Genomic DNA, 25,369 nt, shown 5'->3' with positions numbered 1-25,369 from the left:
CTTCAACAAGTGCAGGGACACCTCAAACCATGTCAACATCACATTCCTTGAGCAAACATATTGCCCCTCAATCTAGAGGCTGCCAGCCAAAGGAGGAATAAGATTCTACCATTGGGGAACACTTAGGATGTGAGGGAAAAACTGTTAGATAGAGTTTCCTACAGAAAGCCACCTGGTTTGGTACCACCAGGAGCAGACGCTCCCAACCTTTTCTCTCCAGTGCCCCTTTTTTCACATTTGAAAAATGTCACACTTTTATTATTGTTTATTGAGATAGCCTATATTAAATACAACACTATATTAACGCAACACCAGCTCAATTGTTTTTTTGGGGGCGGGGGGATGAAAACCTTTAAGAGGGTAGCTTTCTTAGAGCAGGGTTTGAGAGTCCTGTTTTGCATAAATACTGTTTAACTTCAATTAAACGCAGCCTCAAATAGCCTCCTGTCCCGTTTAATAGCCGGGGATCCACACACATTTCAGCAAGTAAATGTCTGGTTCAAATTAACACAGGGTCTAAATGAATTGTTTATTGGCACACACTCTCCATGGTGCTGGAGTGTGAAACCCGGGGTGTATGATAGGCAGCTTAGTCTTTGCAAGTCTGATCTGAGATATATTTTTTATTATACATTTTATACTGTTAATATTGGCCACAATAAACAGTGTGGTAGTCTTTTCAACATTTAATTGTGCAAAAGCTGTGTGCATTAAGGAAATAGACGCATGGCTCAAATAGATCCTGTTTCTAATAAGCGCCGGTTGTGATTTCCGATTGAAGCAAATAAATGCCAGGGCTATTAATTTAAGTTTTCTGTAAAACCACTTGATGTTAACCCCTTTATATCCATTAGACATCAGAGCCATTATATGCAGCCTCCAGTCTATCTATTTTGGTATAGCAATACATTCAGCTGTCTTGGAGTAGCAAACCATCTGGGTAATAAAAGCATCCAGGAGGGTGCGCTTAGTGACATCTACTGCACATATAACCAATGACATTTTGTATATACTCACTGTAGGAAAATAATTCTCAATATGAGGAAATCAGACCATTTCTAAAATGGACAATCCTATACTGTAACAGTACAGTATGTCTTTAGAGATATTACACTGGGTACACAAGCATTACACATTGTAGATGGTCCATTTGGAAAACTATTCGCACCATGAATTCTCTATAGTTCTCCTGCAGTACGTCTTTAAAAGTCCTCCACTGGGTACACAAGCATTATACATTACCCTTCAATGTTCAATCACTACACTCAATTAATACCTTGGTTCAGTGTTTCCCAACGCTAGTCCTCTAGTACCCCCAACAGTACACATTTCTATTGTAACCCTGGACAAGCACATCTGATTCAACTTGTCAACTAATCATCAAGCCCTCAATGAGTTGAATGACGTGTGGTTGTCCCGGGCTACAATGAAACTGTGTACTGTTGCGGGTACTGGAAGACCAGGGTTGGGAAGCAATGCCTTGGTTGATCGGCAGAAAAAGGAAGACTTTTAGCAAGCAGTAAAGATTTACCGCAGCCTGACAAGCAGTCCCAGATGGTCATGTTTCATGTTCTCACTACACGTGCAGCTTAAAAAACCTTAGATGTTAAATCAATGTCAATGGCAAGTCACAACATGTAAATCAATGCTCAATCTGATGAGTCAAAATAAAAGAGAAATGTAGAAAGAATAAAACAAAATACCATTCCTAATGGTCTCCCACAGGATCATGGGACAGAAATAACATGGAAATCAAGAGAGAGGGATCATATGTACTGTACTCATTAACTCCCTTAGGTCTTGTGACACCATATTGCTTTCAATGCTCAATCCAAAAATAGAATAACCTGTTTCTCTATCTATTAAAGCTGAAGACATTCTGCTGAGTCTACCCAGCAACCAAACTTCCAAGATGTGGAAAAAGAAATCAAAGCTCACGGACCAGACGGCCACTGGCCAAGGTATGTAGATAGTGTTATCCCCCACTTTCTCTGCAGGTGAAGGTCAAGAATACCAGATTAATGAACGCCAGAAAACACCGTCAACAAACATCTTCAATCAAGAGTATATAGTGTCTGTTGCTTTACTTGTAGACAAAAATCTCTGAAACTGGAAACACTTATCTCCCTCACTAGCTTTAAGCACCAGCTATCAGAGCAGCTCCCAGATCACTGCACCTGTACATAGCCCATCTATAATTTAGCCCAAACTACTACCTCTTCCCCTACTGTATTTATTTATTTTGCTCCTTTGCACCATATTATTTATATTTTAATTTTGAACTTTCTTCAAATAACAAATCTACCATTCCAGTGTTTTACTTGCTATACTTTATTTACTTTGCCACCATGGCCTTTTTTGCCTTTACCTCCCTTATCTCACATCATTTGCTCACATTGTATATAGTCTTATTTTTTTCTACTGTATCATTGATTGTATGTTGTTTTACTCCATGTGTAACTCTGTGTTTTTGTATGTTGTCGAACTGCTTTGCTTTATCTTGGCCAGGTCGCAATTGTAAATGAGAACTTGTTCTCAACTTCCCTACCTGGTTAAATAAAGGTGAAATAAATAAATAAATAAAACATTAGCTTAATAATAACATCATCATATAACCACCATCATCCTCATCATCTTACTACATTTGTGTGCTACTACCAGTCACTTCTTTCAGTTCCCTGTCTGCAGTAGAAAGTTAATCTGATTCAAAAGGGGATGAAGTAGACTACCCACAACAGAATGACAGCATCAAAGGAATATTGAAGATAACGAAATGACAACAAGATTACTGAACACAGATCACTGCACCATGCAGCGCAGTAACTTTCATCCATTGAAGAAACACATCAGACCGAAAAGCCTAAATCACATCACGTAGCTCCTGTCGGCCATTAAGCCTCTAAGCGACAATAGTGAATTATATTATAGTACAAGACTACAATTGGTTGTCAACTGTGGGAGGACATAATCAAGGGAACACGTCAATGCAAGGGAACAACACGATTATCTGACACCCTAATACCGGAAATATGGAGCAGAAGCCCTTTCGGGAAAACTAGAAACCCTTCACTCAAATCTGACATCAGAGAAGACATAACACCATCCTGAATGTATAGAACGGGGCCTGAACTGTAGAGAGGAATCTCCAAATGAATTACAGTGACAGGCACAAATCAATATCAACATCAAGCAAGAAATATGGCATCCAATGCCTAGAACGTTCATTTATTATGTTGCCTATGTTAATGTGCTCTTTAACGGACCTTCATGAAGCATCCTCTATTGTTCATTAACTGTATTCCATTTGGATGCAGTCTTTTTAGTGTTGTATTTCCTTTTTTCCCCTCTTTTGTTGTTATGTGTATTGTAAAGATACAATGCAGTTCGAATGTGTTAATTTCCTAATACTGAGTGTCAGTCCAGTCCATTTGCTATTTTAACAACACCCTACTGATATCTGGATCTATGTGCTCTATGTATCTATGTGCTTCACAATAGCATGTCCAGTCTCAGACGAGTTTGACGAAGGTAGGCGGGGGGAAATAACGCTTCTGTTCCCTCTCACTGTCGAGGCATGGAGGATGAAAATGCAATGGGTTTGTTATGTACAACAATGTACAGTTTTACGTACGGGGATCTGTTCTACTGCATATCTGATCTGATCTACGCTGTCACTTACACAATGTGTAAGCATGGATCCTCGAGGAGAAGAAATGAACAGTTAAATATGATTCCAAAAACGTTAACAAGGAATATTCTAACGTCTAATATGTTAGGATATACATACTGTGTTAAAACCTGTTGGGGCTACAGGTTAGCAATGAACCCCGAGCCGGGATTGCTAACAAGGCTGGAAATTCAAAACATCAAAAATCTAATAATTTCAATTTCTCAAACAATCAACTATTTTACACAATTTAAATGATAAACATCTCCTTAATCTAACCACATTGTTCGATTTTCAAAGAGGCTTTACGGCAAAAGCATAAAGTTAGATTATGTTAGGACAGTACATAGCTACAAAAGTACAAACATCCATTTTCAATTCAAGGTCAGGCGTCACCAAAAGCAGAAACCAGCTTGAATTATGCACTAACTTTTGTCAATCTCCATCAGATGACACTCCTAGGACATTATGTTATACAATACATGCATTTTTTGTTCCATCAAGTTCATATTTATATCCAAAAACAGCATTTTACAGTAGCGTGAAATTCAGATTTTTTTCTTCTCTGAAATGCTTCCGGTGAACATAACAAAATTACTATTCGAAAACATTGGTAAATTATAATATTGTCATTCAAAGAATAATATATTATCATCTCGTAATTGCTACCGAATGGCCAGATCTCAAAATAACTTTACTGGGAAATCACATTTTGCAATAAACGGGGTGCTATGCTAAGAACAACAGGCTATGCTATACAGTTAGCATCATCTAAAATCGATAATAACATTGTAAATATCCCCTTACCTTTGATTATCTCCATCAGAAGACAGGCATCCCAGGTCCGGAAGGCATCCCAGGTCCGGAACAAATGTGGTTTCTTTTGACAAAGTTCATAATTTATGTCCAAATAACACCAAGTACTTAGCGTTCATTATGCTCCCACAAAACGTGGTGGGGGACTGTAAAATCACGCCGAAAAGCTAAAAAAACCTAGTAAATAATCTATTTATGTTCGTTCAAACATGTCAAATGTTGTTTAGCATTAATCTTTTGGTCCATTTTTAACGTTAAACATCAGTAATATTTTCACACAACCTATCCTATGTCGAGATAAACAATGAAGACAAAACTCACGTTTCTCAGATTTATGCGCAGGCACAAAAAAATGAAGTGATGACATGTCAACTTCCTTGGATTCTAATTTGCTCTCTGTTTATCATAGACGCTTCAAACAACTTTATAAAGATTGTTGACATCTAGTGGAAGCCGTAGGTGTTGCGAAATGAATCCTTTCTCACTATGGTATCTATAAAACAATGACACTAAATAGTACAGTCACAAAATTCACATTTTTTTTAAATCTATTTTTCACAGGTTTTTGCCTGCAATATGAGTTTTGTTATATTTACAGACACCATTCAAACTGTTTTAGAAAATTCAGAGTGTTTTCTATCCGAATGTGTTAATAATATGCATATCCTAGCTTCTGAGTTGGTGTAGGAGGCAGTTAAAAATGGGCACATATTTTTTTCAAAATGTCTCAATACTGCCCCCGAGCCCCAACAGGTTTTAAGCATGGTCGTGGTTGTGTAATTGGACCGAGATCAATAAAACCACAAGCCAGTTTTAAAGAGAATGAAATGAAAGATTGCAGATAGGACAGTTGCATTGCAGATTGCATCAATGCAAGAACAACAAGCAACAATTACCTGACACACTATAACAGACATTATGGAGAAAGACTATGAAACCCTTCACTCAAGGGAGATAATGTAGAGGACATAACACCGCCTGGCCAATGATACATTCTCCCATAGAGGACATAACACTGCCTGGTCAATGGTACATTCTCAGTAGTAGAAAACATGTATGGAACATGGTCCAATACATGGGAGATACATCTTCAAATCAGTTACAGTTATGGGTAAAAGACAAAACCAACATCAACACAACAAACATCACAAGATGCCCATGACGATCAGCATATGTTGGGAAGTCATCTGTGTTCAATCTCAAACGGATTACTGAAACATGTAATGGAGTTGATTGCAGTCTTTGGACGTTTGTTTTGCATTTCCTGTTTTTTTGTGTGTATATTGCAAAGTGTGTCACAATATCAATGTCTTTTCTAATACTCAAGTCTTAAGCCTCAGTCCAGTCCATTTGGCATTTTTAACAGTACCCTGCTCACATGTGTCCTGCTTTCCCAACTTTACATGAGCAGGTCCTGTCTCAGACGTCTTCGAAAAAGAAGGAGGTAGGCAAGGGGAACACTAAAGGCTTGTTCCCCTCACTGTCACTTCTGAGGCATGAAGAATTCACCTAATATGCAATGGGTTTGTTCTGTTCGATGGCGTACGGTTTTACGTACGTGGATATGCTTTATTGCATATCTGTTGTCACAATTGTATGTACAAGCATGGATGCTCGTGGAGAAGAAATTATCCAAAAATGATTCAATACATTAGAACATTAAACATTCTAATAGGTATCTTATATGTTCGGTTTGATGACGTATGGTTTTATGTACGTGAATGTGTTCTAAGATCATCGAAACATGATTCAATTACTGATAATGTGGAATATTTTAATATGTACAGTACCAGTCAAAAGTTTGGACTCACCTACTCATTCAAGGGTTTTTCTTTATTTTTCTATTTTCTACTTTGTAAATTAATATTGAAGACATCAAAACTTTGAAATAACACAAAGGGAATCATGTAGTAAGCAAAAAAGTGTTAAACAAATCAAAATATATTTGAGATTCTTCAAAGTAGCCACCCTTTGCCTTGATGACAGCTTTGCATTCTCTCAACCAGCAGTCTTGAAGGAGTTCCCACATATGCTGAGCACTTGTTGGCTGCTTTCCCTTCACTCTGCGGTCCAACTCATTCCAAACCATCTCAATAGCATTGAGGTTAGGTAATTGTGGAGGCCAAGTCATCTGATGCAGCACTCAATCACTCCCCTTCTTGTTCTGGCACCCCAATGGTGGAACAAGCTCCCTCACGACGCCAGGACAGCGGAGTCAATCACCACCTTCCGGAGACACCTGAAACCCCACCTCTTTAAGGAATACCTAGGATAGGATAAAGTAATCCTTCTAACCCCCCCCCCCCCCCCCCCCCTTAAAAGATGTAGATGCACTATTGTAAAGTGGTTGTTCCACTGGATATCATAAGGTGAATGCACCATTTTGTAAGTCGCTCTGGATAAGAGCGTCTGCTAAATGACTTAAATGTAATGTAATGTAATGTTAAAATAGCCCTTACACAGCCTGTAGGTGTGTTGGGTCATTGTCCTGTTGAAAAACAAATGATAGTCCCACTAAGCGCAAACCAGATGGGATGGCGTATCGCTGCAGAATGCTGTGGTAGCCGTGCTGGTTAAGTGTGCCTTGAATTCAAAATAAATCACAGACAGTGTCACCAGCAAAGCATCCCCACACCATCACACTTCCTCCTCCGTGCTTCATGGTGGGAACCACACATGCGGAGATCATCCGTTCACCCACTCTGCGTCTCACAAAGACACAGCGGTTGGATCTCAAAATCTCAAATTAGGACTCATCAGACCAAAGGACAGATTTCCACCGGTCTAATGTCCATTGCTGGTTTTTCTTGGACCAAGCAAGCCTCTTCTTATTATTGGTGTCCTTTAGTGGTGGTTTCTTTGCAGCAATTCAACCATGAAGGCCTGATTCATATAGTCTCCTCTGAACAGCTGATGATGAGATGTGTCTGTTACTTGAAGTCTGTGAAGCAGTTATATGGGCTGCACTCTGAGGTGCAGTTAACTCTAATGTTTACCTTTGCTTATTTGAGCTGTTCTGCCATAATATGGACTTGGTCTTTTTCCAACTAGGGCTATGTTCTGTATACCCCCCCCCCCCCCCCCCCCCCCTACCTTGTCACAACAAAACGTATTGGCTCAAACACACTAAGAAGGAAAGAAATTCCCCAAATTAACTTTTAACAAGGCACACCTGTTAATTGAAATGCATTCCAGGTGACTACCTCATGAAGCTGGTTGAGAGAATGCCAAGAGTGTGCAAAGCTGTCATCAAGGCAAAGGATGGCTACTTTGAAGAATCTGAAATATAAAATATATTTAGATTTGTTTTTTCATAGTTTTGATGTCTTCAATATTATTCTACAATGTATAAAGTAGTAAAAATGAAGAAAAACCCTTGACTAAGTAGGTTTGTCCAAACGTTTGACTGGTACTGTATGTTAGAATGTTCATATTGTTTTATAAAGCATGGTTGTTTCGGTTGAATATTATTTGGCTATACATTAATAAAACCACACAACGGATGTAAAGGCAGTGGGATTAATGATCGATCATGTGAAATGAGCATATCATTGTAATGATGATAATGGTCATGTCAAAGGAGAATTACTTCTCAATTAACTCACCTGGTTAAATAGAGATTGCATAAATAAACAAATTAATATAAATGTTGATTACTGTTAAGTTGCTAATAAATCAATAATTTCCTGTTACCAGTTGGGATCAAGAAGAGATCAAAAGTCCCTGGAGTTATGATCACGCAGTATGTGGAGAAAATACCAGATGGGAAAAGCCACCCTGACTTCACCCGCAAGCCTATCGCGTTGACCATTCAGGAGGGTAAGCATGAAAGTCCGTTCATCCTTATTTCCACCACCATGTGGTTCAAACTCCACATCAGCCATCTTTCTCTATCACCACCTGCAGTGCAGAAATAATATTGAATCAATCCCTACTCTAACACCACGACGATAAATGGTAGAGAGCGTGCCCGTGAAGTTCACAGCTTTTTAGGCAAAGGTTGCGCACCTCTCATTATTTTAGTTTCAAATTATTTTTTTTGTTAACATTAATGTAGATTCAAATTATAATGTGTAATGAGGGAATTATTGGCCGTTGTGTTATCACTTTCAAATTGTAAAATAGTTTTTGTCACATGCGCCAAATACAGCAGGTAGTGAAATGCTTATTTCACCTTATAGTGAAATGCTTAGTTACAAGCCCTTAACCAACAATGCAGATCAATAAATGAGGTTAAGAAAATATTTACAAAATAAAATATTTAAAAATGTACCCAATAAAATAACAATAATGAGGTTATATACAGAGTGTACCAGTATCGAGTCAATGTGTGGGGGTACAGGTTAGTCGAGGTAATTTTTACATGTAGGTAGGGGTAAAGTGACTATGCATAAATAATAAACTGGGAATAGCAGCAGTGTAAATAGTCTGTGTGGCCATTTGATGAATTGTTCAGCAGTCATGGTTTGGGGGTAGAAGCTGTTAAAGAGCCTATTGGTCCTAGACTGGGTGCTCCCGTACCACTTGCCATGCTGTTTATGATGTACTGGGCCATACGCACTACCCTCTGTAGAGCCTTACGGTCGGATGACGAGTAGTGCCATACAAGGTGGTGATGCAACCAGTCAGGATGCTCACGAAGGTGCAGCTGTAGAACTTTTTGATCCATGCCAAATATTTTCCGTCTCCTGAGGGGGAAAAGTTGTTGTCGTGCCCTCTTCACGACTGTCTTGCTGTGTTTGGCCCTTAATAGTTTGTTGGTGATGTCGACACCAAGGAACTTGAAACTCTCGAACCGCTCCACTACAGCCTCGTTGATGTTAATGAGTGCTTGTTCGGCCCGGCCTTTTCCTGTAGTCCACGATCAACTCCTTTGTGTTGCTCACATTGAGGGAGAGGTTGTCGTCCTTGCACCACACTGCCAGGTCTCTGACCTCCTCCTTATAGACTGTCTCGTCATTGTCGGTGATCTGTTGTGTCGTCAGTAATCTTAATGATGGTGTTGGACTCATGTTTGGCCGTGCAGTGGTAGGTGAACAGGGAGTACAGGAGAGGACTAAGCACGCACCCATGAGTGGCCCCAGTGTTGACGATCAGCCTTTCAGATGTGTTGTTGCCTACCCTTACCACCTGGGTGCGGCCCGTCAGAAAGTCCAGGATCAAGTTAGTGATGAGCTTTGTGGGCACTATGGTGTTTAACGCTGAGCTGTAGTCAATGAACGGTATTCTCACTGAGGTGTTCCTTTTGTCAAGGTGGAAAAGGGCAGTGTGGAGTGCGATTGAGATTGCGTCATCTGTGGATCTGTTGGGGCGGTATGCAAATTGGAGTGGGTCTAGGGTTTCCGGGATGATGGTATTGGTGAGCCATGACCAGCCTTTCAAAACACTTCATGGCTATCAATGTGAGTGCTACGGGGCGGTAATCATTTCATCAGGTTACCTTCACTTTCTTGGGCATAGGGACTATGGTGGTCTGCTTGAAACATGTAGGTATTACAGACTCAGTCAGGGAGAGGTTAAAAAGAAGATACGTCCTTGTAATCCGTCTGGCCCCGCGGCTTCGTGAATGTTGACCTGTTTAAAAATCTTGCTCAAATCGTCTACGGAGAGCGTGATCACACAGTTGTCTGGAACAGCTGATGCTCTTATGCATGCTTCAGTGTTGCTTGCCTCGAAGAGAGCATTAAAGGCATTTAGCTTGTCTGGTAGTCTCGTGTCACTGAGCAGCTCGCGGCTGGGTTTCCCTTTGTAGTCCGTAATAGTTTGCTACCCCTGCCACATCTAACGAGCATCAGAGCCGGTGTAGTAGGATTCAATCTTAGTACTGTATTGACACTTTGCCTGTTTTGAAATTATAGGCTACCTGTTTTAGGTGTTAATGGTTTTTGGGCAGTCATTTTGAAGACGCCTATGTCCCTCTGATGGGAGTCAACATGTTTCTTGCTACAGAGCTCTGCCAGGTATAAGAGAGTATGTGTGTGTTTGTGTTTGTATCCTACTTAAGTCGAGTTATTATAGTATCGTCCAAGTAAGATGATTGTTTTCCACCAAGTATTTTGGTGAAAATATGTAGGCTACATGTATACAGTTAATAACCAACATTTCCAGTTGCAGCTCTATTTGTGCGTGGCCCCTCTCAAGACGTCTTGAATAATTCAAATGAATTAACTTGAATAAACTACGCTGCCTTTGTACTAAATTGCTTCCTATTTGCACTTAACTTTATTGTTCATCAGGTAAATTCGCCTTCTTCAAAGCCCTGGTTATTGGAGATCCAGAACCAACCGTGACATGGGGCAGAAATAATGGAGATGTGTCAGATACATCAAAATATGTGACAAAATATGACCCTGCTACACGTGAGCACTTATTTGAGGCAAGTAAGAACAGTAACCACATTATATGGATGCACAATAATGTGAAAATACATTGTAAAAACATTTATGAAATATGAAATCAATCACTCATTTTGTTCAAATAATGATTGGATGCAGGCTGGAGCTCTTTAATGGACTTCACATCAAGAACTGTGTTTGTTTTTTCAACAGATGGCCAATGTAAAACCAGAACAAGCAGACACCTACAAATGCTTTGCAGCTAATGAGTTTGGAAGAGCAGTGGTCACAGTGGTCCTCAATGTTATTGAAGGTAAGAGGCCAGATGAAAATGTTTTCTGTGGAAAGAGGGGTAGTGTTAATTTGAGGTTAGCACTTTTTTCACATTATTTCTAACCAAAAATCAAATAAGAATAAATGTATTGATTATACAAAGTCCGGACATAATTATGCCAATGTATGTACTTGTTCAAGTCTTTACAATAGACTAGCTCAAAATATAATCTTTCTATATTTTAGTTGGGTTCAAGAAAGCACAAGCGGACTCACAGGTGCAACCAGAGGCAGCTGTTGCAGATTTTAAATCTGTATTGAAGAGAAAAAGGTATTGCCATGGTTTTATTTATATTTCAGTAACAACAGTGTATGCTTTATTTTAACTTTTATTAACTGTAAACATAAGCATTGACAACATTTTTTGTTGTTGTCATACTAGTAAAATTCAGCCCAAAATGGAAAAGAAAGAAGATGGAGAAATAGATCCAAGATTTTGGGAACTCTTGATAAGTGCTGACAAGAAAGACTATGAGAGCCTCATGTTGGAGTTTGGAGTCACTGACTTCCGCTTTATGCTGAAGACACTGAATGAGATTAAGAAGGAAAGAGAGGAAGAGCAAGCACAGGTTTGCCTGTTATAATGCCATTGTTATTCACAGTAAACCTATCAATATCACAAGCTTATATTCCTGAGATCATAGAGAGTTCAGGGGGCTGAGTAAATTTGGATACTAAAGTAGTGGTCATTTTTTCATTTGTATACACATTTCATCCATACAATGTCGTTTCTCCGTATAATTCATTGTTTTTTCATGTTTACTTTTATTCAGTTCATTGAAAACCTAGCTAACCTGAAACCTATTGAAGTTGGACCCGATGGCTGTGCAACCTTTTCAATAGACATGGATCTCATTGAACAAAGCAGCAGGATCTTCCTCTACAAGGTTAGACTCATGGACAGTGGAAGAAGGTTGTACATACAGATGTAGGATCTTAATTTCATTTTTAGTCAATCTATCTATGTAACTTGTGTGAATCTATCAATGTAAATTGCCACCATAGTTAATTTTCTGTTGGTGAATGAATGCTACCAATGACGTAGTTGTAACGCACGTTGTTGTAAGAATGGTCGGACCAAGATGCAGCGTGGGGTAGGTTAATCATATTTATTAATGATAACCAGCAACAAAACAAGAATGCGAAACCAACGGAACGTACAGCCTTGCAGGGCTCAACGGCAACAATACAAAAAACAAGATCCCACCAACAACAGGTGGGAAAAGGCTGCCTAAATATGATCCCCAATTAGAGAAAATGATAGACAGCTGCCTCTGATTGGGAACCATACCAGGCCAACATAGAAATATGAAAAACTAGAGCACCCACCCTAGTCACACCCTGACCTAACCAACATAGATAATAAAAAGGCTCTCTAAGGTCAGGGTGTGACAGTAGTATGCAACATGAGTTTCTATCGTTCATGTGAACTGACTTAAAGTTGCAGTAAAATCCACAGTTAAAGACTTGGCAAAGACAGTACAGTTCTGTTGCTGATGACAGTTGTTCATTCCACTGTGTTTTCCCAATTCTCCCCACAGGATGGAGTGATGATTCCATACAGCAAGGAGTTGGGAGATACAATCAAACACAGCCTAAAGATAGTGGGCCGAAAGTATCAGTTCAGCATAAGGGATCTGTTTCCTGATGATGCTGGGCTCTACCAGGTGGATGTTGAGGACGTAAATGTATTCTCCACCGATTTTAAGAGTAAGTTCAGAAATACACTCTTAGATAAAAGGGTTCTTTGGCTGGCCCCATAGGAGAACTCTGTTTTTGTAGAAACCTCTATAGGAAGGGTTCTACATCAAACCCAAAAGGGTTCTACCTGGAACCAAAAAGGGTTCTTCAAAGGGTTGTCCTATTCCGACAGCCAAAGGACCCTATATGGTTCTAGATACAGTGGCGATTTTAGCATGTAAATCTTGTTGGGGCAAACCAAAAAACAAAATTTGGGATGCGTGCCAGCAAATACACTACACAACACAACACTAAGCAATACTGTAATTGCACTATAACGGTGATAAACAGTGCCCAGAAACTGTTAGGGCCTACATAAAGTCCCAACAGCAGTCCCAACACCTTACCACTACTACACCTGGCTATCAGCGGAGCCTTGTCTGGCAGTGAAACAGTTCATTCAGCCTCATTTACTGCCTTCTAAAAAAAGATGGCTGACTTACTTAAACAAATGTGGTTCCTACTGACAATTGAGATATAGAAACTATGACAAAAGGTGATGACAAGCAGATAACAGGCAATCCGTAATTTCGATTAAGACATTAATGAGCGAGCTAGGACGGATATAGTCAATATAACAATTTTTTCAGCACTTCTAAAATGTACAGCGACAGAATTCAGAACATAGGCTGTTCTTACAGTGTTTTTCCTGTACACCAAGTCAGAACCGTATGATAAATAAAGGGGCCATATAAGCAGACAATGATAGCTCTTACAATATTCGATGATTACATTTTTCTAAAACAGGTTATAGGCTACATGTGCACCACCAAGTCAGAACAGTAGGTGAAATTAAGAGGGGAAATAAACCAAATTATTAGGGTGAGGCACATGGGCTACTAACAGCGTACTACACAACATACACTTAGTATTACTTTCTTAGCTACGGTATACATATCTCCCTGGAATATTATATCACTTATGCAGCAGCATACAATACATTTTTGGACTCACATTGTTGTGCTTAGCTCACTTGAACAGGAAAGTGGCATGGTGGTCCTTCATGGGCAAATTTTGTTATTAAGATCTGGCATTCTCTGGATTTATGATGTTTTCAAGACAACTGGGAACTCCCAAAAAAATTTGTAGGAATCATGATGACGTGTGATCTTCAGATCGTAGCTCTAGAAAGAGGCCCGAGTTCCCAACTTACAATTCCGCGTTGGATGGCCATTTAAAATGTATTTTCCCAGTCAGAGCTCATTTTTGTCTTGAACTCAAATTTCCCAGTTCCGAGTTAACAGTTGCTTTGAGCAGGGCACAAATCATGCTGGATTGACAACATGGCCAATGTTGAATGTTTATCATTTTAAGCTTGAAAAAGAGACCCTTAAACCCAGACTTGGGACCACACAGCCACTCCACCAAATAGCAGGCAAGTGATTGCTTTGCAAGGCTTGCAGTTAGCCACTGATTCCTTCAAACCCCTCATTGTTGTGTAATGTTTATGTCCAATGGCTGATGAGCACCGATACGTTTTATCTATAATTTCTCTTCATTATTTATCTTCATATGACAAGGATTAATCTTAAGGCTAGGCGTCCCGCTAGTGGGACACCTGTCGACAACATCCGGGGAAATTGGAGAGCGTGCAATTCAAATAAATAATCGTAATATTAAACATTTATGAACATACAAGTATCTTATATTGTTTAAAAGCTAAAATTCTTGTTAATCTAACTGCATTGTCCGATTAACAATAGGCTTTACAGCGAAAGCATAGCATGCGATTGTTTGAGGACGGCGCCCCACATCAACATATTTTTCAACCAGCACAGGCTTCATAAAATCACAAATAGCGATTAAATAAATCACTTACTTTTGAAAATCTTCCTCTGTTTGCAATTCCAAGGGTCCCAGCTACAACATGAATGGTTGTTTTGTTAGATGAAATCCTTCTTTATATCCCAAAAAGTCTGTTTAGTTGGCGCCATCAATTTCAGTAATCCACTCGTGCCAACAGACTGATATTGTACCGGGACTCTTGTACAAAAACTCAAAATTCTTGCTCATTTTTGAAGAAACAAGCCTGAAACAATGAAAAAAGACTGTTGATATCTAGTGGAAGCCATAGGAATTGCAATATGGGAGCTGGAATTACATCAAACCCATATCTTTCCATTATAATTGCCTGGGAGCTCCCCCCAAAAATTCTGGTTGGTTTTTCTTTGGATATTTGACTGCCATATCAATTGTGTTATAGTCTCATACATGGTTTGAACATTACTACGAACTTCAAAGTGTTTTCTATCCAATGCTACCAATTATATGCATATCCTGGCTTCTGGGCCTGAGTAACAAGCAGTTTACTTTGGGCACGTCAGTCAGGCAGAAATTCAGGAAAATAGACCCTAGCCCTAAATATATTATTAAATTAAATGATTTGCCAGTAGATTGTTGACTTGATTCATGATGATGACTGCTAAGATTCTGAAAGTATGATGTTCAGTCCAATCAAAGCTACTGTAGATATAACATGATTTGAGGTCATTTTACCTGTGGCCAATAACCTTGAGCCTTCTTGGATGGGCACTTCTAACGTAACTCTATGGCAGCACCCAAGGGGCTTGACATTTCGAGCTCTACCCTTAGATTTGGCGGTGGAGTAATGTCCCCATGAATGACAGAACACCGAGCCAATCACGGCACAACTAGAGAACATTACCAACTCCTACGCGGCGTATTTTTAGCTGGCTGCCCCACCGCCACAGAAAGCAGAAACACCTGTATTTTGGAGCTGCCTTAATCAAGAAAGCAAAAAAGAGACCGTGTTTGTATGCAGCTTTATTAACTCAATGACTCAATTAATTTGATTTTTTTACATTGTTTGCAAACTTATATGTGACATATGCAAAACAGGCATCCCCCCCAAAAAAGCACAATAGCTAAAAACGTGTAGCTCAAAACAGGTGCCCTGAATGACGGGTTGCTACTGTCTAGATAGCACCTTTTTTTTCTAAGAGTGTATCCATCCACACACCTTAGGTCAATATTCCGAGAGTTGTGGAGAGCAATAACAATGGATGACTATTTTGCAAGCATCGTCTGTTCAATAACTGAATAATTGTATACAGACATTGTCTAAATGAGAATGGGTTTAAGTGTATCTAAAATATTATCGAAATCTATAAAAATACATAGGAAGGAAGAATGTCTGCCATGCATGTTTAGTTATTAATAAACTGGGTACCAGATTGCTCGCTTATCAATGACATGTCTTTTTCAGTTCCCATGGTGGACTTCCTGGTCAAGATTCAGGAGTGTAAGGCCATGGAGAGAGAGGATGCTGTGTTTGAGTGTGTCCTGTCACAGCCCTTCGGCAAGATCATGTGGGTTGGCAAGAACTTACCATTGGAGGCAGGGGATAAATATGATATTGAGGTTTCAGAAGACAAGCTCATCCACAGACTAATCATTAAAGACGTTGCTATGGTGGACAAAGGCATCTATGCCGCTGTGGCAGGAATCAAATCTTGCAATGCCTTTCTTGTGGTTGAAGGTAAGATGATGTACTGCACCAGTACCATTTCGCTGTCATTCCACTTCATGTTTGCTCCATGTTGACTCCATGTTGACTCCATGTTTGACTCCATGTTTGACCCATGTTTGATCCACTCAATCTCTCCGGTCATGTCTTTGGTCCAGCCGACAAGGGTGAACCCGGCAAAAAGAAACAACGTAAAACCACAAGGGCAGGAGGAGCTGGAGTTGACCTGACGGCGATTGCCCAAGAGCAGGCAGTTAAAAACACGGCAGACAGAGAGGTGCTGAAGGAGAAGGTGAAAGCAATCAAGGACGAGAGAGCGGCTAATGCCACTGCAGCACCTGAGACTTCAGCTGAAGCTAAAGCTAAAGTTAAGGTGGTAGAGGCTTCCCAAACAGGTAAGGACTCTGATTGCAAGTATGACAGAGACCCATATGAATCTTATTCCAGGTCATATTGTGGAACAAAATCTTCAAATTCTCTTTTTAGTATTTGATATTATAGATGTACAATACATGGACATGCATGCTAGAGTACATGGTCCTGTCTAAACTGTATCCTGATCATTACTATTATCTCATTCGAGGTCATGTTGTAGTTCATTGCTATTTACCCTGAAGTATCTATAGCATATTTGGCATGGACAATATAATTTAAAATGTGTTTCTGACAGTCAGTGACTAGTTGTGATGGTGGTTAAAACTGTAGGAGCTCCAAAACAGGGACCGGCAGTTAAAGGGTCTGACCATAAATCCGTGGATAATGAGGGTAAGATATTATGATTAATGTGTTTACCTCTGCATGGATACCATGTCAAATATGGAAGCCATTTGAGACATAATGGTTTTGACAGTCTGTGTGTTTTACTCATGATTGAGGATCTTGTTTGTCCACTCCATAGATACATAGTCTCTAAACTTCACAGCACTTCAAAACAACTGATACCTTATAGCAGTTTATAGACATGAGGAAGGACAACTGCTTACTGGGTTGATTGGTTGAGAAACACTGCACTTGATTTTGGGTTTACCTTCATGATCAGCCAACAATGTCCCATTGTTGAGGTCAGGTCACGTCAATGTATTTGGTTTGTTGTATTACACCATGATTCATAGTGTAATTAATTCAGTGTGGTTGCTTGACTTTATTATTTAGTTTTGTTCTATGTGTTTACTAGTCTGTTTCTGCTGCTCGGTTCTCATCCTTTATGCCATTATTGTGACTACTAATTATCACCAGCATACCCAGGGATTGTAATGCAATGTATAACACTCACATTAGATTTCAGAATGAACACAGACATTGTGCTTTCTAAAATGTGCTTTTTATTATGTGTTTTGTATAGTATTGCATCATCTATGTCAGGGAATGGCAACTTTGAGGTGTGTGGGGGCTACAAAAAACGGAGCTCATCATGAGGGGCCGCAGTGGCTCGTGGGTCTGCATTCCCCCCACACACCTTGTGAGCGAAACGTTTTAGCGGCCCCTCGTGACAGCGAAGAGAAAGAAATCAGTTCTAAATTTAATTTCCTGCAAATCTGAACATGTTGCCATAGGGAGAAGTCAAATGTTTGTATTTTTTTATATGACACCTGACGATCAATGGGCCCCACCCTGTTCAGTAATTCGACCGTGCATGCTACAAGTTTAGATAGTTGGCTGCTAAACTAATTTACCAATCTAAAAATGTTTAGCTGACATAGGCAAATTGAGTGACTGCTGATGCACAACCAAATTTTGAAATTCAACTTGTGTATTTTATTATTCTGACTCTCAACAGTAAGTTGAGACCCCGACTGAGTTCCCCTAAAAATGTTAATCTATATTTTAGTATTTATTATTATTGGTCCGTGGAAACACAAAAAGGGGGCCATGCGCCCCCGCGGGCCAACAGTTGCCCATCCCTGATCTATGTGTATTTTACGCTTATACTTTTAGTGTCATGCTTTTGTCAGTAGGCCCTGCTGTCGCCCTCATGAAAACATTTCAAGTTGTAAACACAAAATACTGTATTTTCTGACACTGTATTCACCACATCTTCAGTGCAGTTGACGACACATCATTGGTCAATTTTAATGCACTCATCAACAACATTTTGTCAAATCTAAATGTTATTCTAGTGGGTAATCATTGTTGATTTTAGTTAGTTAATATTCTACATTTTTCCTGTTGAAGGTAAGTATGTGCAACAATAATATAAATGAAACAATTAGAATCCATGCACTGGAGCTAAAGCTGAAGCTAAGGTGTTAGAGGCTTCCCAAACAGCTAAAAACACTGATAGCTAGTATAACAGATGACAAGAATAAACATTCCAGCTGACTGAATAAAGTTAGCTGGAGAAGGCTTTGTGACGTCCTTCAGACGGCTGTTATGATAAGATCTAAATCAATAGTAATCCGTTTTTTTGAGTGTTGGCCATCTTGACATGTTAAAGTTGGATTACTGCAGGGCCACAGCACCCAAAGTTGAGCATAACAGATTTTTTATTCAAAGTGAATTTCAACGTAAAAGTTTTCTCACCATGACTGAGAAGCATAACTGTCATAGAGATTATTATTATTAATATTATTATTATACTTGGCTCATACGTTGATGCTTTAAATGTGCAATAGGTAAGTTGTCGCTACAACAAAATCTTAAATTCTCTTTTCAGTATTTGTTATTATCCAAGGTCATGTTGTAGTTCATTGATATTTACACTGAAATATCTGTAGCATACTTGGCATGGAAAACATAATTTAAAATGCATTTCTGACAGTCAGTGACTAGTTGTGATGGTGGTTAAAACTGTAGGAGCTCCAAAACAGGGACCGGCAGTTAAAGGGTCTGACCATAAATCCGTGGATAATGAGGGTAAGATATTATGATTCATGTGTTTACCTCTGCATGGATACCATGTCAAATATGGAAGCCATTTGAGACATAATGGCTTTGACAGTCTGTGTGTTTTACTCATGATTGAGGATCTTGTTTGTCCACTCCATAGATACATAGTCTCTAAACTTCACAGCATATCAAAACAGCTGATAACTTATATCAGTTTGTAGACTAGACCAGTGTCTCTCAACCTCCAACCTCCGGTCCATGGACTGGCACGTTGCTGACCGGTTCCTAGGCTGTTTCACTGTGAATGATTCCATCAGCTCTAAAGTGCTAGTTTGAACAAAGTGGTCTTTAAGGAGGAAGGACCACTGCTTACTGGGTTGATTGGTTGAGAAACACTGCACTTGATTTTGGGTTTACCTTCATGATCAGCCAACAATGTCCCATTGTTGAGGTCAGGTCACGTCAATGTATTTGGTTTGTTGTATTACACCATGATTCATAGTGTAATTAATTCAGTGTGGTTGCTTGACTTTATTATTTTGTTTTGTTCTATGTGTTTACTAGTCTGTTTCTGCTGCTTGGTTCTCATCCTTTATGCCGTTATTTCGACTACTAATTATCACCAGCATACCCAGGGATTGTAATGCAATGTGAAACACTCACATTACATTTCAGAATGAACACAGACATTGTGCTTTCTAAAATGTGCTATCTGCTACGTGTTTTGTATAGTATTGCATCATCTATGTCAGGGAAGGGCAACTTTGATGTGTGTGGGGGCTACAAAAAATGGAACTCATCATTAAGGGCCGCAGTGGCTCGTGGGTCTGAGTTCCCCTAAAAATGTTAATCTATATTTTAGTATTTATTATTATTGGTCCGTGGAAATACAAAAAGGGGGCCATGCGCACCCGCGGGCCAACAGTTGCCCATCCCTGATCTATGTGTATTTTACGCTTATACTTTTAGTGTCATGCTTTTGTCAGTAGGCCCTGCTATCGCCCTCATGAAAACATTTCAAGTTGTAAACACAAAATACTGTATTTTCTGACACTGTATTCACCACATCTTCAGTGCAGTTGACGACACATCATTGGTCAACTTTAATGCACTCATCAACAACATTTTGTCAAATCTAAATGTTATTCTAGTGGGTAATCATTGTTGATTTTAGTTAGTTAATATTCTACATTTTTCCTGTTGAAGGTAAGTATGTGCAACAATAATATAAATGAAACAATTAGAATCCATGCACTGGAGCTAAAGCTGAAGCTAAGGTGTTAGAGGCTTCCCAAACAGCTAAAAACACTGATAGCTAGTATAACAGATGACAAGAATAAACATTCCAGCTGACTGAATAAAGTTAGCTGGAGAAGGCTTTGTGACGTCCTTCAGACGGCTGTTATGATAAGATCTAAATCAATAGTAATCCGTTTTTTTGAGTGTTGGCCATCTTGACTTGTTAAAGTTGGATTACTGCAGGGCCACAGCACCCAAAGTTGAGCATACCAGATTTTTTATTCAAAGTGAATTTCAACGTAAAAGTTTTCTCACCATGACTGAGAAGCATAACTGTCATAGAGATTATTATTATTATTAATATTATTATTATACTTGGCTCATACGTTGATGCTTTAAATGTGCAATAGGTAAGTTGTCTCTACAACAAAATCTTAAATTCTCTTTTCAGTATTTGCTATTATCCATGTACGATACACAGACATGTACGCTAGAGTACGTGATTCTGTCTGAGCTGTATCCTGATCATTACTATTATCTCATTCTAGGTCATGTTGTAGTTCATTGATATTTACCCTGAAGGATCTATAGCATATTTGGCATGGACAATATAATTTAAAATGCATTTCTGACAGTCAGCAACTAGTTGTGATGGTGGTTAAAACTGTAGGAGCTCCAAAACAGGGACCGGCAGTTAAAGGGTCTGACCATAAATCCGTGGATAATGAGGGTAAGATATTATGATTAATGTGTTTACCTCTGCATGGATACCATGTCAAATATGGAAGCCATTTGAGACATAATGGCTTTGACAGTCTGCGTGTTTTACTCATGATTGAGGATCTTGTTTGTCCACTCCATAGATACATAGTCTCTAAACTTCACAGCACTTCAAATCAACTGATACCTTATAGCAGTTTGTAGACTAGACCAGTGTCTCTCAACCTCCAACCTCCGGTCCATGGACTGGCACGTTGCTGACCGGTTCCTAGGCTGTTTCACTGTGAATGATTCCATCAGCTCTAAAGTGCTAGTTTGAACAAAGTGGTCTTTAAGGAGGAAGGACCACTGCTTACTGGGATGAGAGGTTGAGAAACACTGCACTTGATTTTGGGTTTACCTTCATTGGTCCGTCGGCCAACAAAAAGGAGTTATGTGCCCCCGCAGGCCGTATTTTACGTTTATACTTTTAGTGTCATGCTTTTGTCAGTAGGCCCTGCTGTCGCCCTCATGAAAAAAATGTAAGTTGTAAACACAAAATACTGTATTTCTGATACTTTATTCATCTTAAGTGCAATTGACACATCATTGGTCAATTGTAATACACTCATCTACGGTATAACAGTTTGTAAAATCTAAGTGGTATTCTAGTGGGTTAATCTTAGTTAATCATACTTAGTTAATATTACTGAAATTACTGAACTACTGTTGAAGGTAAGTATGCAACAATAATATATACGAAACAATTGTAATCCTATTTGCATAAGGGGAAGAATGCTGTATTGTTTTCACGTTAGCTACGTTTTAGACACAAATGTTTTGCTGAGAAAATGAAAGGATTTAATCATATCAGTTATAAATGGAACCCCTATTAACTAGTTTTAACCACTGGTAGGTGATTTAGATGGATCTGGAGAATGTGGTGGAGGCAGCGGTAACAGTGGTAAGAGAGATACTGAGAATTGCAGTGACCCAATAACCTTACTTAGATAAGAGTGGTCCTGAGTTATATTAGTGCTCAGTTTACCTATCAGTTTTTGTCATGTAATGCTTCATTACATAACAATGTAATTTTACCAAAATCTAGAAATGAATAGATAACGATTTTAGCATTAACTCCACCAGTTGGTCAAAATGTAAAATAACATAATCCTACATTTTATTTGTTTTAATCCCATTTCTATCTGATAGCTCAACCTGTGTGTCTACATACAGTGCATTTGGAAAGTATTCAGACCCCTTGACTTTATCCACATGTTGTTACCTTACAGCGTTATTCTAAAATGGATGAAATTGTTTTTCCCTCATCAATCTACACACAATGCTCCATAATGACGAAGCAAAAACAGGTTTTTAAACATTTTGGCAAATGTAAATAAAAAAACGGAAATATGACAATTATATAAGTATTCAAACCTTATACTCAGTACTTTGTGGAAACACCTTTGGCAGTTATTACAGCCTTGAGTCTACTTGGGTATGACGCTACAAGCTTGGCACAACTGTATTTGGGCAGTTTCTCCCATTCTTCACTGCAGATCCTCTCAAGCTCTGTCAGGTTGGATGTGGAGCATCGCTGTACAGCTATTTTCAGGCCTCTGCAGAGATGTTCCATTGGGTTAAAGTCCGGGCTTTGGCTGGAACACTCATGTGCCTTTTACTGAGGATTGGCTTCCATCTGGCCACTCTACCATAAAGGACTGCTTGGTGGAATGCTGCAGAGATGGTTGTCCTTCTGGAAGGTTCTCGTAACTCCACAGAGGAACTCTGGAGTTGGGTCAGAGTGACCATCGGATTCTTGGTCACCTCCCTGACCAAGGACCTTCTCCCCCGATTGCTCAGTTTGGCTTGGCAGCCAGCTCCAGTCTTGGTGGTTTCCAACTTCTTCCATTTAAGAATGATGGAGGCCACTATGTTCTTGGGGACCTTCAATGCTGCAGAAATGTGTTGGTACCCTTCCTCAGATCTGTGGCTCGACACAATCCTGTCTCAGAGCTCTACGGACAATTCCTTCGACCTCATGGCTTGGTTTTTGCTCTGACATGCACTGTCAACAGTGGGACCTTATATTGACAGATGTGTGCCTTTCCAAATCATGTCCAATCAATTGAATTTACCACGGGTGGACTCCAATCAAGTTGTAGAAACATCTCAAGGATGATCATTGGAAACAGGGTGGACCTGAGCTCAATTTTGTGTCTCATAGCAAAAGGTCTGAATACTTAGGTAAATAGGGTATTTTTATTTTTTATTGTTAACCTCTTACATCTAGACGTTCCGCTAGCGGAACACCTGCTCCAATATCCAATGATGGGCGTGGAGCGAAATACAAATTCCTCTAAAATCTGAAAACTTCAATTTTTCAAACATATGACTATTTCACAGCATTTTAAAGACAAGACTCTCGTTAATCTAACCACACTGTCCGATTTCAAAAAGGCTTTACAGCGAAAGCAAAACATTAGATTATGTCAGCAGAGTACCCAGCCAGAAATAATCAGACACCCATTTTTCAAGCTAGCATATAATGTCACAAAAACCCAGAAGACAGCTAAATGCAGCACTAACCTTTGATGATCTTCATCAAATGACACACCTAGGACATTATGTTATACAATACATGCATGTTTTGTTCAATCAAGTTCATATTTATATCAAAAAACAGCTTTTTACATTAGCATGTGACGTTCAGAACTAGCATACTTCCAGGGAATTTACTAACAATTTACTAAATTACTCACGATAAACGTTCACAAAAAGCATAACAATTATTTTAAGAATTATAGATACAGAACTCCTCTATGCACTCGATATGTCCGATTTTAAAATAGCTTTTTGGTGAAAGCACATTTTGCAATATTCTAAGTACATAGCCCAGCCATCACGGGCTAGCTATTTAGACACCCGGCAAGTTTAGCCTTCACCAAAATCAGATTTACTATTACAAAAGTTTGATTACCTTTTGTTGTCTTCGTCAGAATGCACTCCCAGGACTGCTACTTCAATAACAAATGTTGGTTTGGTCCAAAATAATCCATCGTTATATCCGAATAGCGGCGTTTTGTTCGTGCATTCCAGAAACTATCCGAAATGGTAAATCAGGGTCGCACGCATGGTGCATTTTGTGACAAAAAAAATCTAAATATTCCATTACCGTACTTCGAAGCATGTCAACCGCTGTTTAAAATCAATTTTTATGCAATTTATCTCGTAAAAAAGCGATAATATTCCGACCGGGAATCTCCTTTTCGGCAAACAGAGGAAAAAACACAAAGACGGGGGCGGCCAGTGCACGCGCCTAAGCCCACAGTCCCTTGATCGGCCACTTGAGAAAGGCGATAATGTGTTTCAGCCTGGGGCTGGAATGACGACATTCAGGTTTTTCCCGGGCTCTGAGAGCCTATGGAAGATGTAGGAAGTGTCAAGTTAGAGCAGAGATCCTTTGTAATAGATAGAGATGGCAAAGAAGTTCAAGAAATGGTCAGACAGGGTACTTCCTGTACAGAATCTTCTCACGTTTTGGCCTGCCAAATGAGTTCTGTTATACTCACAGACACCATTCAACCAGTTTTAGAAACTTTGGAGTGTTTTCTATCCAAAGCCAATAATTATATGCATATTCTAGTTTCTGGGCAGGACTAATAATCAGATTAAATCGGGTAAGTTTTTTATCCAGCCGTGAAAATACTGCCCCCTAGCCATAACAGGTTAAACAGTTTTTGCTTTGTCGTTATGGGGTATGGTGTGTAGATTGATGAGGATTTTTTTTAAATCCATTTCATAATATTTCTGTAACATAACAAAATGTGGAAAAAGGGGCCGGGTCTGAATGCTTTACAAATGCACTCTATAGTATAACTGCTTTTTAAAGTAGAGACTGAAATGAAATATTAGAAAATGAGAGTTGTCTGGTTGTAATCATTAATAGGACAGTCAAATAATGAAGGCCCACCGGCGCCCACTGTGCCTGGCCAGCCAGTCGGAGACAGTACTGGTAAGATTTTGCGAGATTCAATTGAATATTGAATGGATGCAATAACATATATGAATAACATTATGCTATTCATATGAAATCTGCTGAATCTGATTATTCAGGAATTTTAGAGTGTTTCTAATAAGTGGTAAGTGAGATATGGAGCATCGAATGGTTGCAATAACATATATGAATAACATTAAGTTATTCATATGAAATCATTTGAATCTGAA

General features: G+C 39.3%; 1 protein-coding gene across 3 annotated transcripts in view; it reads left to right on the top strand.

Annotated features, from left to right (window-relative positions):
- Nucleotides 1-25,369, top strand: part of igfn1.4 (immunoglobulin like and fibronectin type III domain containing 1, tandem duplicate 4) — a 36,273-nt gene that overhangs the window by 3,747 nt on the left and 7,157 nt on the right. The window contains exons 2-12 of one of the 3 annotated variants that reach the window (XM_014133770.3): nucleotides 1,869-1,961; nucleotides 5,895-5,927; nucleotides 8,180-8,302; nucleotides 10,720-10,859; nucleotides 11,032-11,131; nucleotides 11,338-11,422; nucleotides 11,534-11,720; nucleotides 11,925-12,038; nucleotides 12,693-12,861; nucleotides 16,118-16,390; nucleotides 16,537-16,773. In XM_014133770.3, the coding sequence (XP_013989245.1) occupies nucleotides 1,913-1,961; nucleotides 5,895-5,927; nucleotides 8,180-8,302; nucleotides 10,720-10,859; nucleotides 11,032-11,131; nucleotides 11,338-11,422; nucleotides 11,534-11,720; nucleotides 11,925-12,038; nucleotides 12,693-12,861; nucleotides 16,118-16,390; nucleotides 16,537-16,773 (1,510 nt within the window). In that variant the 5' untranslated portion in view covers nucleotides 1,869-1,912. 3 annotated transcript variants of the gene reach the window in all.

The sequence above is a fragment of the Salmo salar genome, chromosome 12 (genome assembly GCF_965601325.2).
Source record: "Salmo salar chromosome 12, fSalSal1, whole genome shotgun sequence".
In the NCBI taxonomy this organism is placed as follows: domain Eukaryota; kingdom Metazoa; phylum Chordata; class Actinopteri; order Salmoniformes; family Salmonidae; genus Salmo; species Salmo salar.
This window is presented reverse-complemented; position numbering and strand designations above follow the sequence as displayed.